The sequence below is a fragment of the Candoia aspera genome, chromosome 14 (assembly GCF_035149785.1).
Source record: "Candoia aspera isolate rCanAsp1 chromosome 14, rCanAsp1.hap2, whole genome shotgun sequence".
Lineage (NCBI taxonomy): Eukaryota > Metazoa > Chordata > Lepidosauria > Squamata > Boidae > Candoia > Candoia aspera.
Window position 1 is genome coordinate 1,886,155 of NC_086166.1, and position 17,407 is coordinate 1,903,561.

A 17,407-nucleotide genomic window follows, 5' to 3' on the forward strand; every position below is an offset into this window, starting at 1 on the left:
GCGCCACCACGTCCCGTTGTTTGATTTAACTTTCTTTCTTTCTTTCTTTCTTTCTTTCTTTCTTTCTTTCTTTCTTTCTTTCTTTCTTTCTTTCTTTGTCGGTTTTTATCACTGCCCATCTCCCCCACATGGGGGACCCTGGGCAGCTGACAATAAAAACAATTTACAATTTCAATAAAATCATAAATACTACCAATAATCAATCAGTGCTGCACAAAGAAACCCTTTCTTTTCTTTTCTTTGATTGCTACTGAATCTCTCCATATTTAATTCAGTAGAGAAAAAATTTAACTTGAGGACTTTGTTCATACAACACTCTGAACCTGATCAGCGGATTTAATCACTCTCTCGATTTGTACAATACACACTGAGCCACAGCCGAACCAGTGAGCTCGATTGCCACAACATGCTAAGCTAGAAAAACAAAACAAAAGCAGGGTTAATAATATCCCATCTTAGTTTATTGTGCAAGTCTACCTGTTAGGCCTTTCACTGACCAGGTTAAGGGCATTGTGTGAACACAGCCTGTGAAAGGCAGGGTGAAACTTTTCCCTGTCCCCATTTTCTGTGGAATCTGGAACAAAATAAAAGGCATGTGGATGCCAAATAAAACAGCACCAGTTTTACCATGCCCGATTCTTGTGAATCCTGTTCTTTGTTTAGGCAAGTGATTGGTTTATATCCGATTTAGATCTTTTTATTCCAGATTGGAGTGGAAACAAAATTGTGAGGGAAACTTTACCTGTTGGACTCCTGTGCTTCCGGCTCTTCTTTAGAGGAAGAAGTGACAAACTTCTTTCAGTCATACAGGAAAACCAGCCAGATAATTTCTGGGAATGGTATCTCCTGCAGAAGTGTAAATTGCCAGAAAACGCTTATTTTCTTGTGATTGTAAATCCTCGATGGTGTCAAGAGGACAATGCGCCACCAGCAGCGTAAGAGAATAGTATATATGATTGACCTGCACAAAAGCTGGACCCCTAGGGTTCGGCTGACTGGAAAGTGTTTTCATTCCTGATGCCAGCCTAAGGTCTCAATAATCCTGTACACGATAAATGGGCGTGTTGTGGACTGAGTGAACAGAAATTCCCTTTACAGCTGAGCGGAAACAGGAAAGCCAAGCTGGGGCTGGTCTGCTGACAAAGGGGGACCGGGGTGGGGGAGGCGGGTGGGAAGCAGTCAGATCAAGAATCATACTGTAAGGCCCCCAGAGCCAAGAAAAGTGAGAACAGTCCTTGCAAAGCTTAGTCCATACAAGAAGAGGTTGCTTTTTTTTCCTGTTGAGCAGAAACTATGACTTTCCTGGATGGCTAGAAAAAAGCAGTATTTGAAAACACACCAGTGCCCAGAGGGAAGGGGGGGTTTGGAGGCCCATCGCAGTGGGGCCCCAAAGGGTCGTCCCAGAGGGGCAGCCCCACAAACACCACCCGGTCCAATGGGGGGAGTTCAGGACCATGGACAGCATGCCCGCAACCGGAGTTGTTTCAGCCCTGCTCCGGGGCAGCTGCAAAGCTTTGCAGTGAAGCCTGGAGATACCTTCCTCATGCTGCATCTGGCCAGCTAAGAGCCAGATTTTTAAAAAATGGTTTGAATTGTGGAAAGCTGATTGGAGGCTGTGCCTCTTCTTGACTTCAGGTGGTCTGGGATTCATGTAACATAATGGAGGGGCAAAGGTACCACTGCAGTTTAGGGCAGAGAGCACAGAACTTAGTACTCAAGGATGTGCTTAGGACAGCCTTTCTCAGCCTTCTGACCCTGGAGGAACCCTTGAAATATTTTCCAGGCCTCGGGGAAGGAACCCCTGCATGTTCAGGCTCAAAGATAGGCCAGAAGTTACCTAATTATTATACTCATTTCCTGGGTAGGCCTGTAGATATATGCATTAACCATGTTCTTAAACTAAAAGTAAAGAATGAAACTTAACTCTTTAATGTGAAGTTGCCCAAATTGGAAATAATTTTTAAATAAATTGTGATCTCCCAGGGCACCCGTAGGGACCTCTTGTGGAGCCTGAGGATGCCACGGAGCCCTGGTTGAGAAATCCCGGCTTAGGAAGAGCCAGGGAGTAGACCCAACTCCTCCTTCATGGCTTGAAGTTCCTGCCTTGGGGACACCTGACCTGGACTGTGGCCAACATCACCCTGCAAGTCCCCAAGCGTGAATTTTCTGATTGGAGAATATGGATATCAGGGGTTCTCTGAAGGATTGTTCTGGTTTCTTCTGGGGCCTTGTGTGGCTTCTGCTTCGCTTCTGCTGATTCAGCATCCCAAAGCCTGCCAGAAGCAACACAGATCTTCTGTGGCTATTGATGGAGCTATTTCATGGAAGAGACCAAATGTTGCCAGATACCAGCTATGCACAGAGGAGCTGGCTATTTTGAACACACACACACACACAAACACAATGATGTATCAGTAGTCCATGGCATTGGTGATAGAATCACAATCAACGGCTAATTTTGTGCCCAAAGGAACAGCAGTACTCCATGATTGTTTGATTTATTTATTTTTATTTATCTATCAAACTATCACCGCCCATCTCCCCCACACGAGGGGACTCCGGGCGGTTGTTAATTGTTATAATTGTTGCTAACCATTGTCAACCACATGAATGACATTTATGAATGGGGTGAGTCCTCTGTGTGGCTTTTATTATTTTTTTATTTACTTATTTATTTTTCGAATTTCTATCACCACCCATCTCTCCCAAAAAGGGGACTCTGGGCAGTGATAATTAGCTCAGCAACCTCCTTCCCACCTTGAATTGCTGGCTGGAGCTTCTCGGTCTAAAGAGCTGGCTGGATAATTTCTTTTCCATCAATCCCCACCCCAGGATAAAGTGCTCCAGTTATTTCTATGCCTTGCAGTGTTCCTCCATTAAGTCTGCTGACGACACAAGCATCTGTGTTGGCAGAGCATGATGGGGGCTGAAGTACAGGACATCTAGAGGGTGCCGGAAGGATGGAGACGTTTCTAGGAGAACTATCTGAAACTTTGGTGCCTGCAAGGGGGATCAAAAAGTGAAGATGGTGGCCTGCCCACCCCTTTTTTACATGCACCATGCATGCAGTACATGTAAAAATGGGAGGAGCTTCTATCCTGTGGGGCAGCCTCCATCTTGACTTTTTGACTCCCCTTGTGGACACCCATAATCTTGGGATGAGATGAAGGTCACAAGAACATGGTTGGGTCAGCTTCTTCTGAGTGCTGTAGACCAGTGTTCTTCAAACCTGGCCACTTTAAGATGGGTGGACTTCAACTCCCAGAATTCCCCAGCCAGCCATGCAGCCAACCATGCAGGCTGAGGAATTCTGGGAGTTGAAGTCCACCCATCTTAAAGTGGCCAGGGCTTGAAAAACACTTCTGTAAACCATGTATGTTAGTTTTCCCATGCAGGATGTCAATACTGGCTTTGGCACAAATGCTTTGTTGGAGCTAATACTTATTACCTGAAATTCGTCAGGATTCTGAGCCAGTGAGCTCCCTCTGCTCCCCGCTAACCCTCCTTCTATCTTTGTCTGGGCCTCTGCAAGACTCTTAACAAGCATCCTTGCTCCATGGAACCATCATGGCTTCAAGTTTGTTCTGAGCCCCTGCAGTTGGTGCTTCTTTGCCCTAATCCTTATTTTGGGCCCTTGTCTTTCCAAAGCCACCTGCTCACTTTCCCACACTGGCCTGTTTCTTAATTGTTTTAATGGCATGCTTAAATAAGGTAGTCCTCACTTAATAACCACAATTGGGACTGGCATTTTGGTTGCTAAGTGAAGCAGTCATTAAGTGAATCCAACCCAATTTTACGACCTTTTTGCAGTGGTTGTTAAGCAAATCACACAGTTCCCCATTGATTTTGCTTGCTGGGAAGGTCGCTAATGGCTATCATGTGACCGCAGGACACTTCAACAGTCGTAAATGAGAACTGGTTGCCAAGTGCCCAAATCATGATCACGTCGCTGTGGGGGATCCTGCAGCAGCCATAAGTGCAAGGACTGGTCGTCAGTCAGTTTTTTCAGCACCGTCGTAAACCTGAACCATCACTAAACAAATGGTTGTTAAGTGAGGACTACCTGCACCTCTCTTTCTCTCCGTGCAAGTGTGTTGTTTTCAGTTCTTTTCTCCCCGGGCCCCACAGACACATGCAAACGTAAAGCTTTTTGGCAAATGAGGGGTGCATCAAATTGCCTGCCTCCACCTGGGAAAGTTTCAGGAAAGGGGGGGCATGCAGAAAATTCCCCAAACCTTCCTGAGAAGCTTATGAAGCTTCCAGAGAATTCACGGCTGCCATCGGAGTGCCCTCTGGCGCTCCCTGGTGGCGGAACAGGCAAACTGCTAGAGGGCTCCCTTCTCAAAATGAGCCTTCTAAGTATTTGCGGCGATTTATTTTCTTTCCACATATGGGACTTTGAGCAGAAATGAGGACACACATTCCTCCAGCCCGCTTTGCTGGATTCCCCCTTGCTCATTTAAGCTATCAGAGGAGCCGTCCCTTCCTTGTTCAGTGTCCAGCGTTTGGGCGTGTCTCATCACTGTCCCTCTGCTTCGGGAGACTGAAGCAGCTGGAACCTTTTGGGGTCTGAGTAAATGTCTCCCCGCTTCTTCATGGGCCGCCTTCACCGGAGCCGTAAGAGGCGTTTAGACATTCCCTGACTCAAAGCCACACCGAGTTTCGTGACTCCTGGTCCTTGTATCCCCCTCGTTCTGCTTGCTGGCCGACTCTCCCCTGATGCAACCCCATTTCGCAGGGGCTGGATGCGAGACCCTCCATATCTCGGGTCAGAGATTAACTTTGTTCTCTCCGCTGCCCGTTCGGAGGCACAGCTCATCCTTTTCGTTCTCCAAGGGCAGTAAACAGAGAGACTCCATTATTGGTACTGCAAGAAGGATTGTGCCAGACCACGGGGGCTTTCCAGAAAAAGAATCTCTGAACTGCTCCGTTCTTGCCCACAACCAAGGGGGAGATGCAGAAGACTGGGGGATGCAGAAGGGAGCCCCGGAGGCTCCCGTCGGTGTGTACATTTGGAAATAAATGGACCATTTGATGGCAGTTGCAGGGAGCAGTATGTGCATGTCTTTCTCCTGCCAGGATAAAACCCTTGAGCAGCAGCTGGGATGAAATGGGAAGAAGGACATTTGGAGGGAGGCATGATAGATTTGCTAAGAACTCAGTGAACCCTTTTGTAAATCACGCTTTTAAAAGGACACCGATCAGGGTTCAATCGTGTATTTTATTTGTTTATTTATGAACTGTCTGCATCACTGCACAATCCACTGATCATCTTCTGTACCCATTTTACAGATTGGGCCTTACTTTTCCTGAGACAACACTTTGGCCAAGATCATCCAAGGATATGGGGGCAATCTGGACCCAAAACATGTCCATCCACCCCAAATCTACTGCTGGGGATTCAAAATCAAAAACCTCCCGAGAGGTGCAGCAATGCCCTGGAGACCCTGTTTTTCCTCCCAACCCAGGAAAGAAATCCCAACTTTCCAGTACAACTGCCTAGATGCCAAAAGTCACCATAAGCTATTATCCTGCAGAGATGGAAGTCAGCATTCCTTGGCAATAAAGCCTTGGATCGCTCGCAGCTCCTGCAGAGAAAAAGAAACCAAATCCCTCCTTCAGGGACTGGGTAAGTTTCCCTCCCCCTCTGATTTTCCTCCTGGGAGCTCCTCTTTCCACTTCCAAAGAACCTGAATGGCTTGGATCCTGGGGCATTTCTTCGGGAGAAAGTCTCTTCGAGTCCCGAGGGGTCCTTGCAAGTCACCTGGCTTTCACAGCAGGATCTGCCTGCTCCCACTCTTCTTTTCTCCGGCCCCCCACTTTAGATGGGAGCTCCCCCCGGCTGGGAGTGAAGCCCCATTTCTTCCGTGGTCTTTCTTGTTGCTTGCATGCCTCCCCTCACTTGAGAGCCCACCGCGGATTGAATTCTTCTCACCTCGACCCAAGAATTCGGACGGAGTGGGGACCAAGAGGCGCTTCTTCGGAAGGAAAGGTCGGACTGAGGCTGCAGCTCGGCTGGGAAGCCAGCTGCCCCCGAGCCACCCTCCTGCGCTCGGTTCAAACCGCGGACGCTCCGGGCTTCTCATTTCTTCGACGGAAACGGCTATTCCAGGCAGTTTTTCCCCGACCCGGCGCCCTCCCAAGAGGCGGGACTACAACTCCCATTTTCTGCCTGTGGGCAATGGAGAGTGCATGCCACGCCGTCGGGGAAGGCGCCGGCTCAGAGAAGGCTGCCTTATTGAGCGCCCGCTCGGCTCCCGTCGTCTCCTGTCGAGGTTCCAAAAGATCGCGCGCTCTGGGTCGCGCAAATCGTCCCAACCAAGTTTCCCAAAGTGGCAGACTTCTCGGGCGCCCACAGCCGTTCCTCGGGGAAGGCGATTGCGGGGGGGGAGTGGGAGCGGGGGGGGTTAAGACATTGAACAGGGGTGGCACCAAGCCCGTCCCCCGGGCGCACAAGCCTCCCCACCAGGGCCAGCTCGCCCTCCCTTTCCAGCTGCCCAAAGAGGTCCCAACGGATTGCACTCGCAGCCGCCCGCGTGCATACGCGCACACGGATACACAAAATCAGGCAGGCGTGCAAGCAGCTCCGCATCTGCATCTGCTTCTGGCCGGACAGCTCTGCGCCCCGAGCGGCCGGAGCCGGGCAGCCAGGCGGCGAGAGCCGGCCCCCGCTGCCTGTTTTGCGCCGCCTCCGAGGGGGCGGCTGCTCTGCTGGCGCTATAAAGGCGGTCGCGGCGCCTCGGCCGGGCTAAGTCGAGCTCACCCGTCTGGCTTGCGCACATCCCCTCCGCAGCCTCCGCTCCCGCCCCGCTCCAAGTGCGCGCCTTTGCTACCGCGCCGGCCCTTCCAATGCGCCTGGCGGAGATGATCAAGAAGATGAGCCCCGGCGAGCCGGAGTTCAGCATCCCGGCCAAGAACTGCTACCGCATGGTGGTGCTGGGCTCCTCCAAGGTGGGCAAGACGGCCATCGTCTCCCGCTTCCTCACCGGCCGCTTCGACGACCAGTACACGCCCACCATCGAGGACTTCCACCGCAAACTCTACAGCATCCGCGGCGAGGTCTACCAGTTGGACATCCTGGATACGTCGGGCAACCACCCCTTCCCGGCCATGCGGCGCCTCTCCATCCTCACCGGTGAGCCGCTGGGGCGGGCGGCGGGCTTTGCGCGGGGACCAAGGGCCGGGCCCCGGGGAGGCTGCGCGGAAGTCCCGGGAAGGCGCCCTCGCTTGGGGGTTGGGAGCTGCTCCGCGAGCCAGCCTTAAGGGGGCTGCGATTCTTTTTAAGCGGGATGCACAACCCGGAGGGGTCTGCTCGCAGCTTTTCACCCGAACAGGTCGGATGAAAAGGCGACGCTCTCCCTATCTTTGTGCCTTTTAATAAAAGGTGTTGGCGTGCAAAGCTGCGGCCGGGATCCAGATTTTTGGCTACGTGGCTCTCCTCCTGCAAAGCTTGCGTGAGGAGTTCGTTCTTGAGCATCTCTCCCCACCGCCACCCGCCACCCGCCACCCGCCACCGCCGCCGCTTCTATCCCAAAGCTGGGCGCAAGTTAAGGATGGCGTCCCCCGCTCGGCGTCTCTCGTGGCTCTCCAACTCTTAGCCGTTTGCAAGCGGGCGCCCAGGTGCTACTCTGCGCGCCTCTGTATATGCGGGGTTAGCAAGTTCTGCCTCGCTTCGAAACCCGCCTGGCGGGGGTCAGGGACGGGGAGAGGGGGAAGCATAGGAGGGAAAATCCGTACAGCGTAAGAAAAACTTCGGGCAAAGATAAAAGATATCCACCCCGCATTGATTAATTCACTCCGAGATATTTCCCAGCCCTTATCTGAACGGCTGCAGCTTGACTGCGCCCCCACCCCCCACGCACACCCCGGCAAGTTTAATGGGGAAGAAAGAGGCTGAGGACGCTGATCCTGGAAGTCCAAACCCTATAAATCAGAGTTTTCACTCTCGGTTTTACAACCCACTGATAATGAATTTCATCGGAGCGTTTCTCGCTTTTGCAATCTGATTGCTCTGGAGTTGCAAAGAAAAAAAAACACCTTTTGCAGAAAGCCAAGGCAGATAAGAAAAGGAGAAGCCTTTTTATGCGAAATCAGCTGGTGATAATGCCTCTCTGTTGCTGAACCATCCATATATTTTCTCTCCACCATTGCAGTAACCTAGAGGGGCGCTGCATTTCTGATCTAAAGGGAACTTTCTTGCTGATGCTTAACAAAAATGCATGCAAGGGAGAGAGAGAATCAGACAAAAACATACTGTGTGTGTGTGTAGCAACAACCACCACCCAGCCCCACAATAATTTATTTATTCGTTTTTCAAATTGCACTGGAATTCAGACTGTTTCTCAACGTTGGCCACTTGAAGATGTGTGGACTTCAACTCCCAGAATTCTGGACTCTGAAGTATGGACTTCAGTGCTGGTTGGGGAATTCTGGGAGTTGAAGTCCACACATCTTCAAGTGGCCAACGTTGAGAAACACTGATTTAATGCATTGGGTGGTGAAGCTTAAAAACTCAGACCCTAACCCTTTTCCCTTCTGGTCCTTCTCCTGCAGGAGACGTCTTTATCCTCGTGTTCAGCCTGGACAACCGGGACTCCTTTGAGGAAGTCCAGCGCCTGAAGCAGCAGATCCTGGAAACCAAGTCTTGCCTGAAAAACAAGACCAAGGAGAACATCGAGGTTCCTTTGGTCATCTGCGGGAACAAAGGTGACCGGGACTTCTATAGGGAGGTTGACCCCAGGGAGATTGAGCAGTTGGTGGGCCAGGACTCCAAAAAGTGTGCCTATTTTGAGATCTCTGCCAAGAAGAACAGCAGCTTGGACCAGATGTTCCAAGCTCTTTTCACCATGGCCAAACTGCCCAGCGAGATGAGCCCAGACTTGCACCGCAAGGTGTCCGTGCAATATTGTGACCTTTTGCACAAGAAGGCCCTCAAGAGCAAAAAGCTGCTGAAGGACAGCACTGGAGATGGGAGCGGAGAAGCCTATGGCATCGTGGCCCCCTTTGCTCGCAGACCCAGCGTCCACAGCGACCTCATGTACATCAGGGAGAAGGCCATCCGGGGCGGGCAGGCCAAGGACAAGGAACGCTGCGTGATCAGCTAAGGCTCTTCCCTCCAGCCTTCAGACCTTCCTGGCCAAGGGGGGGAAGAGGTTCTTTGATATCTAAACTCTGCCAGCCCGCCTGGTGGGCATGCGCCTTGGTCTGAGCCCGTGGGACACGGTGCCTCCTCACTCTCCACGGGGACCTTCCTGCCATCTGCTCCCCTTGGTTATTTTCATTTTAGCAAGAGCGGAGCGAGGCTGGACCGCCCAACCAGGGCCAGCAGAGGACCTGGAACTGGAGAAGAGACGTCGCAAACTCAGTTGAGTCAAGGAGACCCTCCGTGGAGTGACGCTGCATTGCCTTTGCAGTCAAAAGACTGTGGGGGGGAAATGGGGGGTTGGTTGAGTGGGGACAGCCAGTAGCTGAACGCTCCGATTTTCTCATGGCTGTGTCTGTGATGCTTTTTGTGCGCTGCCTCTGAGCATGTGGAAAAGTTTAATCTGCTGCTGCTGAAAATTGCCCACTGCTTTTCCTGTTCCCCTTCACCCCTGTTGTGTGGGAGCACAGAGGGAGGGGAAAATGGTTGGAAAAGTTATCCTGTTTACAATCCTTTCCCTTTTTCTTGGACGTTCTTGAAAACAAACAAACAAACCGCATTGCATTAAAGCCAACAGGCACTTTATGTATGTAGAATTATTTGGTTGGTTGTCAAGAACAAAGTCTTTGCTGTTTCTACGATGTTCAACACTGGTTCTTTATTTTGGGTGAATTTTTTTTTCTATGAAATAAAACTTTTGAAAAAAACAACAACCTTGGTCTGGGTGTTGACCTGGCTGATGGGACAAGGGACGTGGGGGATATGCTGGTTCAGACTTTCATGGCTGGTATCTGTTGGGCAGTGTTGAGTTTTTCAGGGTTTAGTGATTGTGGTCTAGACAGCAGGTTTCCTGATGTTTCACCAGCAACTATAGCTGAAGATACCCAATTGAAGTGGGGGATGTTAAGAGGCATGCTGGCTGAGGAATTCTGGGAGTTGAAGTCCACACATCTGAAAGTTGCCAAGTTTGAAAAACACCAATTTAAGATTTTTTTTAAAAAAAGAGATAACATGTTCCATAGTTAACATGTCCCAATAATTCTTGAACCATTGATGAAGGATGGGGAAAGGACTGAGCATTAAAAGAATGTACATGTTCGATGTCCCTTTTTCACACCTTTACAATTCCACAGCGCATGGAATGATGGAACTTGCAAAGAAGATACCATGGGTTGTTCAACATATGTAGGTGAGAAGATGGGGTGTTTAAGCAGCCCGTTAGAAGTGTGAGAGATGAGAATTAAGCCATTTCCTCCCTCCCGCCCACCACCCACCTTGGCTCTGCTTCCTGGTATTTTCATAAAATGTGTTTTGCACCCTTTTGCTTTCTGCATTATTTATCTCCAGGGTAGGGGTGGATTCCTTAAAAAAAAAATCAAAATGCAGCTGGTCTCCTTTGCTGCTTCTCCTTCCCATACCAACTTCAATCACGTGAAAAGGTTCCTCTGCGTTTCTCTACACAAGAGTAGGCCTTCACAACCAATGGCCCACTTTCCAAGCAGATCCCAGTTCTGCCAGCCATGTATAGTGTGTTCCTCCCCAAAGGACTCAAGAACCTGACTTGCCCCATTTGGGCTTTTAATATCCCTTCTGGGTTTGATGGGCCCAGCATCCTGTTTTCCCATTGTGGTCTCCACCCAGGCAGCTTTCGGATGTCGCTTCCCAGGGACTGAGAGCCGCCACAAATGAAGCCACCAGGAATCTACGCTTAGGGCCTGGGAGAGCTGGGTTCAAATCCCCCTTCCATCGTAAGACTTGCACTTCCTCACAAGGTTGTTGCAAAGGAAGAAAACAGCAGTTTAGTTGGCTGGAGCTTTTGAGGAAAGATGGTCTATAAATCCAGCCATTCCATCTGTCCTCATCGTTTCTAATTTCAGATTTCCATGTGCTGAGATAAACAAAATGCCGCGTTGGTGCATGAGATAAAGGCATACGATACAACTCACAGTTGCTACTACTATGATCACACCTAGTAACAGGTAGAGGTTCAGTTACGACAACCGAAGAAGACAGAGGGTGTTCAGGGAACGGGGTTTAACAGGCCACTGAAGGGATGGAAATGGCATGGAGTCCAATATAAGGGGACAGGATAACGATCCCCTCCCTGCTTTTTCGCCTCCTGTATCAGTCTTCCACGCAGCAGCAAATACCAAGGGCACGATGCCTGCTTCTTGTGCCCAGTGGAAACTTCCCAGGCACTGCAACATCAACACTGCTCCCCTGCTCTGCCAGCGAGCATTAAAGGTACCAAAGGTGAATGGCAAGGATCCAGGCCTCACTGACCCCATCAATGCACTCCCAGCCCAACCCTTTCCAGCATGCCCTTCATTGCCCTGGAGTGCAAAACTTGTGTCTCATGCGAGGCTGGCATGAAGCCAAGGTGCTGAACTCATACACCTGAACCTGCACAAGCAGTGGCTCGAGATGCCACCTTTGCCCTCCTTTCCAATCCCTTTTGGCTGGAAATCATGGGCAGGGGCAGAAGAGGGGCAGGAATTCACGCACTCTTCGTTCTTCCATCCCACTCCAGGTAGAGATCTACGGACCAGGCAGGATCCAGGCCGTTCTGCCCCAGATATTGCTGACTTTGTAGATTTTTTTAAAAAATTTATTTTCTATCCCTTTATTATTTTTTTATAAATAGCTCAAGGCGGTGAACATACCTCACACTCCCTCCTCCTTTCCCCACAACAACCCTGTGAGGTGGGTTGGGCTGAGAGAAAGGGACTGGCCCAGGGTCACCCAGCCGGCTTTCCTGCCTCAGGTGGGACCCAAACTCACAGTCGTCCCCAAGCCACCTTCTGGCATTCCCCGGCTTTGTAGAGTTTCTCAGGAATGGCCATGCTGGTTGGGGAATTCTGGATGTTGCATCCATACATTTGGAGGGTGCTCAGGTTGGGAAGGGCTGGCTTGTAGTAAATACGTGTAACTGAAAGAGCATCAGGGTCTCACCTTAACCACCACTGCTTCCAATCCCTGTCACCTTCATTAGCTCAATCTTCAGTTCATAAAATCCACTTGAGGCAGAGATCTGTCATGGCAGAGACAGTTCTAAACCAGCGTTTTTCAAACTTGGCAACTTTAAGATGGGTGGACTTCAACTCCCAGAATTCCCCACCCAGCATGCTGGGTGGGGAATTCTGGGAGTTGAAGTCCACCCATCTTAAAGTTGCCAAGTTTGAAAAACACTGTTGTAAACTGACGGGAAACAGCAGTGCCCGAGCTGTGGCCAATCCTTTGAAATTGCAACTTGTTTTATTACTGACTTACATAGACTAGAAATAACCTGAATTACAATAGCAATAAAGTCACCAGCAAATTCACCCAAGGTTGCTTTATTTGGTAGTAACTGCCCTAAGTTACCAGAAGGGAGAGAAATAAAGTTCTTACATACAATAAATAAAATGAAACAAAAATGTGATTTTTTTTTAAAATGAAAACAACCCAATGGAAAAGAATCAGGAATGAAGGAATGCCGAGCCTGAAGCTTCAAATAATACCACATCTGTATTAAACTGTCAAGCGGTCAGATCTCTACCCTTTCATTTCTGGCCCATCCAAGTTAGGGTGAAGCAGTGATTTTGTTTAAAAAAACAGGAACCATCAACACTGTATGTTTAAACAGCGCTATTTTTGAAGCAAAAAGATTCCACAGCTGCAGCTGGCAAATCTGACAAAGAACTACGTAACCAAAATAAATCAAGAATGGAACACATCACCGGCCGCGTCAGCTGGGTGGTGGTGTACAAGGCAACCCCAGAATATTATTATATTCTTCCCCCCCCTCCAAAAAAAACATTTCAGCAAAGCCACAAAGGAAAGTAGAAGCATCCACTGAAACCAGCAACCTAAAAATAATCAAAGCCACATTCTCACATGGATAAATGGAGATCTTCTCCACCAACCATGACGCCTTCCAGTGAAACGGACGATTGACATCATAGCAAGGGTTTAATAAAAATCAGAGATAAGTCACAAGGTTTTTTTTTCCTTGCTGAAGGTTTTAAACACTCCCGTTTTCTTTCACGCTGCTTCACTGCACCAGAAAAACTACTTTCTGGGGGCTGGGAAAGGTATCCCAAGAGCCTCCCTGCATCTCAACTAACTCCCTTCCCCTTTAAAGGTGGTGGACAAACGACACATGAAGAACAGGTGGCACAGGTCCACCTGGAGCGTACCACTTCATCCCGCAGGTGGAAAAGGGGGCTGAATGGGTGAAAGCGCAGCCGCCAACAGAGGGAAAGGCAGCCAAAATCAGTCGAGTTCTTTGCAACCAGAAAGCCAGCCTGGAAATTCATTCTGGACTTCGCCGCGCGTGGGATTTCGATTTTTCTCACTTTTAATACGGGGAGTAGTCAGAGGCAAACCCCCCTCCTGCTGAAGTGGTACACCCTGGCACAGCGTTTCCACCCAGTTCTGCAGAAACAGACACTCAGGTGTCCCTGCGAAGTAGAAAATAAGTTGTGCGCAACCACATCCTATTGGGCTCACTAATTGCACACCAGGCCCATGATGCTCTGTTTCAACCCGTGCTGCCATCTGCTTTAGGCAGTGTTTCTCAACCTTGGCCACTTTAAGATGGGTGGACTTCAATTTCCAGAATTCCCCAGCCAGCTGTTGCCAAGGTTGGGAAACACTGCTCTAGGGGAACTGTCCGTTGGCAGAGTGGTATTTCCTTTACTCCTTGGGGATCTCAAAGATACAGAGGCTTTTGTATTTCTGCAGCAATTTGTTCTTCGTTTTCACTTGTTCCCGGAGATGCTGCAGCTGCTGATGCTGCTGTTCCGGGCTCAGGCCAATGCCGTGCATGGTTTTGATCATCTTGTGCATCTCCACGAATTTGGTCCTCAGCTCGTTCAACAGCTGGTGGACATCCTGGCTGTCTTTATCCATGCTAAAACACGGAGGTTGGGTGGGAGAACAAAAAAACAAAATAAAAATATAAAAATATTGTCCTGGTTAAGCTCAGAGGTGATATACAAGCCAACCCTGGAATATTATTATATCCCCCCCCCCCGCCCCGGCAACATTTCAGCAAAGCCGCTAAGGAAACCAGGAGTATCCACCCCAATCCAGCAAACTAAAAATAAAAATAATCAAAGTCACATTCACACTTGGATAAACCAAGATCTTCCCCATCAGCAATGACGCCTTCCACCGATGCTCTGATTGCTTCAAAACAACTTTTAAAATGCCTTACTCTGATGTTTTAAAAAAGAAATCGAGTTCTTCACCGCAGCTTTTACATTTTTTTAAATATCAAAGACTGCACATCCTTGGTTTTCTCTTTCACTTTATTGCCCTTTTATTCCATGCAAGTCCCTTCGAATAGGACCCTCAATTTTAATAGTTTTCAAAGTGGGTATGTTTATAAATTCCAACCCTCCCCCCAACATAGAGCTCTCTGAATCAAGGCAGTCCATTATTTCTACTCTTCCCTCCCCCTGCAAAACTCTTCTCCGTGTTGATGGCCCAAGAGATGGGCACAGTGCGGATGAATGCAGAGAGCAAGGAAGAGTTGGTAATTGCAGAAATAAATGTCCTGTTTTGCAAACAGAGGACAGTGTTCCTGCAGGGAGAAGCAAGTTCCCCATAGTTGGAAGAAAGCATTATATTTTGGAGTTTCCATTAGCAGCTGGCTGGCAACCAAAAGTGAGGCTAAAGAGGCTGCACAAAGCAGGCCTGTGAAAACTGACCTATTCTGCTTCTCCTGGCTGAACCCTCCAGATTCCTTTTGCGTAGGCAGTTTTGGGGGTCTGAGCTAGGAGACAGGCCTTCTCCATAGGGCCCCCCTCATCCAGAGGTGCCACTGGCCCCTACCCACCCAGCATTCAGGAAGAACCTCAAAATCCTCCCATCTCAGCCAGTCTTGGGGCCCTGGAGATGTTAAGTGGCACACATTCATCTTATTATTTTAGCCTTGTTGCAGCATCGTTATTCTGGTTTGATTTATGGGTAGTCCTCAGCTTCCAACCACAACTGGGACTGGAATTTCTATCGTAAGTCGTTGCGGTCGTAAGTTGAGTCACCACGTGACTGAACCCGATTTTGTGACCATTTTTACAGCAGCCGTTAAGTGAATCCAGCAACCCCAATGGGCATTTTTTGCCAGAAGATGGCAAAAAAATTGCAAAACGCGATCACATGACCATGGGATGCTGCTACTGGTCGTAAATGCAAGGTTGCCAAGGGCCCGAAATGCGATCACGTGACCGCGGGGGTGGTGTAATGTTTTGCGACGCTTGTAAGTGCTTTACAGGCCATAAAGCACCCATTCTGAGGCTGTCATAACTTCAGACCGTCGTTAAACAAACGGTCATAAGTCAAGGACTACCTGTACTGTTTTGGGATGTTTTTAATTACTGAGATATTCTGCATCGGTTGGCTCAGACTGGGACGGTCTATACCGTCTGGGAAAGAACAAAACCAAACCTGCTGCAGGAGAAGATCTTTCAAATGTTGGTTTCTTTAGTTCTGCCAAACCTTTCCTAACTCGGCAGCTTTTAAAAACACAATTATATTGTCCAATTAGGCCAGCGGTTCTCGAAGGGTGGACTGGGGCGCCCTGGGGCCCCGAGACCCTTTCAGGGGGTCTGCAAAATCAAGGTAAAGATTTTAACATTTCTCCTTTTTAATTTCTAATATGGTGTGTATTAATAGATGTAGCCCCTATACACCAATGCTTTTTGGGGTCCTCAGTCGCAGCGTAAAGGGGTCCTGAGACCAAGGTGTTCAAGAACCGCTGGGTTAGGCTACGCCGGTCCTCGCTGTCCCCTAAAAGACTGGTGTGCAAAACAGGAAAAGTAGACAGACATATACAGCGGCCTCAGGCTCATTACCCATCCAGTGCCTCTTCTGGGTTTGAGGACTGGCGGAGCCGTCGACTAACCCAACCGGGCGGCGGCCCGTCAAAGGCTCTAAATCTCGCCCGGAAAAGCCTGGCGGAGATGCAGCCTAAGCGAGCGGGCTGGGCTGGGCTGGGCTGGGCGGCGGCGGCTGGAGCAGGCGGGGGCCGGAGGCGGTCGGGGCGCCCGGCCGGCGAAAGGGGCCCCGCGGCGTTCAGCCGAGCAGCTCGAGGCGCCCGCGCGGGACGACGCGGGCACCGGCTCCCCGTCGGAAGGCGGGCCGGGGAAGGTCCTGCGCGCTCCCACCCGGCCGCCGGCTGTGCTCAGGACCAGCCCGGGCCGGCCGTGCGCCGGGACCCCGCCAGGTGGGCCGGAGGCGCGGGCTCAGGCGAGCGCTCCGGCCCAGGCGCCGCCGGGGTCCTCCTCTCGGGGCTGAGACCAGCGGCGTCTTCCCCCGGCCGGCCCTCCTCCGCCCAGGTAGCCTGCCCCTCGCCCCGGAGGCTCGGCGGCGGTTACCATTTGATGATGTCGTGCACCAGCGGCAGGAACGAGTAGTCCTCCGGGCCCGGGCCCGGCGGGGCGGCGGGCGGCGCCTGGGGCGGCAGCAGCTTGGGCTCGGGCGGCGCGCAGGGCGGCGGCGGCGGCGGCGCGCAGGGGGCCGGCGCCAGCTGCTCGCCCGGGGCCGGGGGCGGCGCGGGCGGGGGGCCGCCGGGGGCGGGCGGCGGGGGCGGGCCGGGCTCCTCCAGCGCTGCCCGCGCCCCGCCGGGCGCCGCGGCTCCGGGCGTGGCCATGCGCGCTGGCCGGCTGGGCTGCGGGCGCTGCGGGGCCCCGCGCGTGCCGGGGGTGGCGGGCCGCCGGCGGGCTCTCCTGCTGCCCCCCCGCGCGTGTGCAGCGGTCGCAGCAAATGCACGAAACGCGCGTTGCAGAAGTGCAAGCCCGGAGCCGCCGCGGCTGCTTTGCACGTCAGCCGCGCTCCCTCCTCCTCCTCCGGCCCGGCCGCGCCTCCTTTTCTGCGGCGGCGGACTCTCCTCTCCTCTCCTCTCCTCTCCTCTCCTCTCCTCTCCTCTCCTCTCCCTTCCCCCCTTCCTTCCCCTTCCCGCCTTCCTTCTCCTTCCAATCTATATTATTGGCATATTCTTCTTTCCTCTTGCCTTTCTTCTTTCAAGTTGCATTCAGCATTTAGTGGGAATTCATCCTTCAGTTTAGTCCAGCCTTTCTCAACTTTTTGACCCCGGAGGAACCCTTGAAATACTTTTCAGGCCTCCGGGGAACCCCTGCCCATTCAGGCTCAAAGGTGGGCAAGAAACTACAAAATTATTCTATTCCTTTCATGGGTTGGCCTGTGGATATGCATGAACAGTGTTCTTAAACTGAAAATCAAGAATGAAAGTTACCTCTTGAATGTGAAGTTGCCCGATTT

The 17,407-nt window shown here is 51.0% G+C and overlaps 2 protein-coding genes across 3 annotated transcripts; one reads left to right on the forward strand and one right to left on the reverse strand.

The window, feature by feature from the left end:
- Positions 1-6,758: 6,758 nt before the first annotated feature.
- RASD1 (ras related dexamethasone induced 1) lies at positions 6,759-9,413 on the forward strand. Of its 2 annotated transcripts, none has more exons than XM_063314934.1 (2): positions 6,759-7,135; positions 8,554-9,413. In XM_063314934.1, the coding sequence occupies exons 1-2, from the start codon at positions 6,850-6,852 to the stop codon at positions 9,102-9,104; spliced, it is 837 nt and encodes a 278-aa protein (XP_063171004.1). In that variant the 5' UTR covers positions 6,759-6,849; the 3' UTR covers positions 9,105-9,413. The 2 variants fall into 2 exon arrangements, with proteins under 2 accessions (XP_063171004.1, XP_063171005.1); XM_063314935.1 differs by having other exon boundaries at positions 8,628-8,824.
- A 4,281-nt stretch (positions 9,414-13,694) lies between these two features.
- MED9 (mediator complex subunit 9) lies at positions 13,695-16,817 on the reverse strand. The gene is made up of 2 exons (XM_063315207.1): positions 16,504-16,817; positions 13,695-14,036 (listed from the first exon to the last, which is right to left on the reverse strand). The coding sequence occupies exons 1-2, from the start codon at positions 16,776-16,778 to the stop codon at positions 13,820-13,822; spliced, it is 492 nt and encodes a 163-aa protein (XP_063171277.1). The 5' UTR covers positions 16,779-16,817; the 3' UTR covers positions 13,695-13,819.
- Between the last annotated feature and the right edge of the window lie 590 nt (positions 16,818-17,407).

Bases quoted from the DNA above. Each gene is read 5' to 3' on its own strand.
- RASD1 (XM_063314934.1), top strand. From the start codon at position 6,850: ATGCGCCTGGCGGAGATGATCAAGAAGATGAGCCCCGGCGAGCCGGAG. The intron at 7,136-8,553 runs GTGAGCCGCTGG...CTTCTCCTGCAG, and splicing joins GCGCCTCTCCATCCTCACCG to GAGACGTCTTTATCCTCGTG.
- MED9 (XM_063315207.1), bottom strand. From the start codon at position 16,778: ATGGCCACGCCCGGAGCCGCGGCGCCCGGCGGGGCGCGGGCAGCGCTG. The intron at 14,037-16,503 runs GTAACCGCCGCC...TCCGTGTTTTAG, and splicing joins GTGCACGACATCATCAAATG to CATGGATAAAGACAGCCAGG.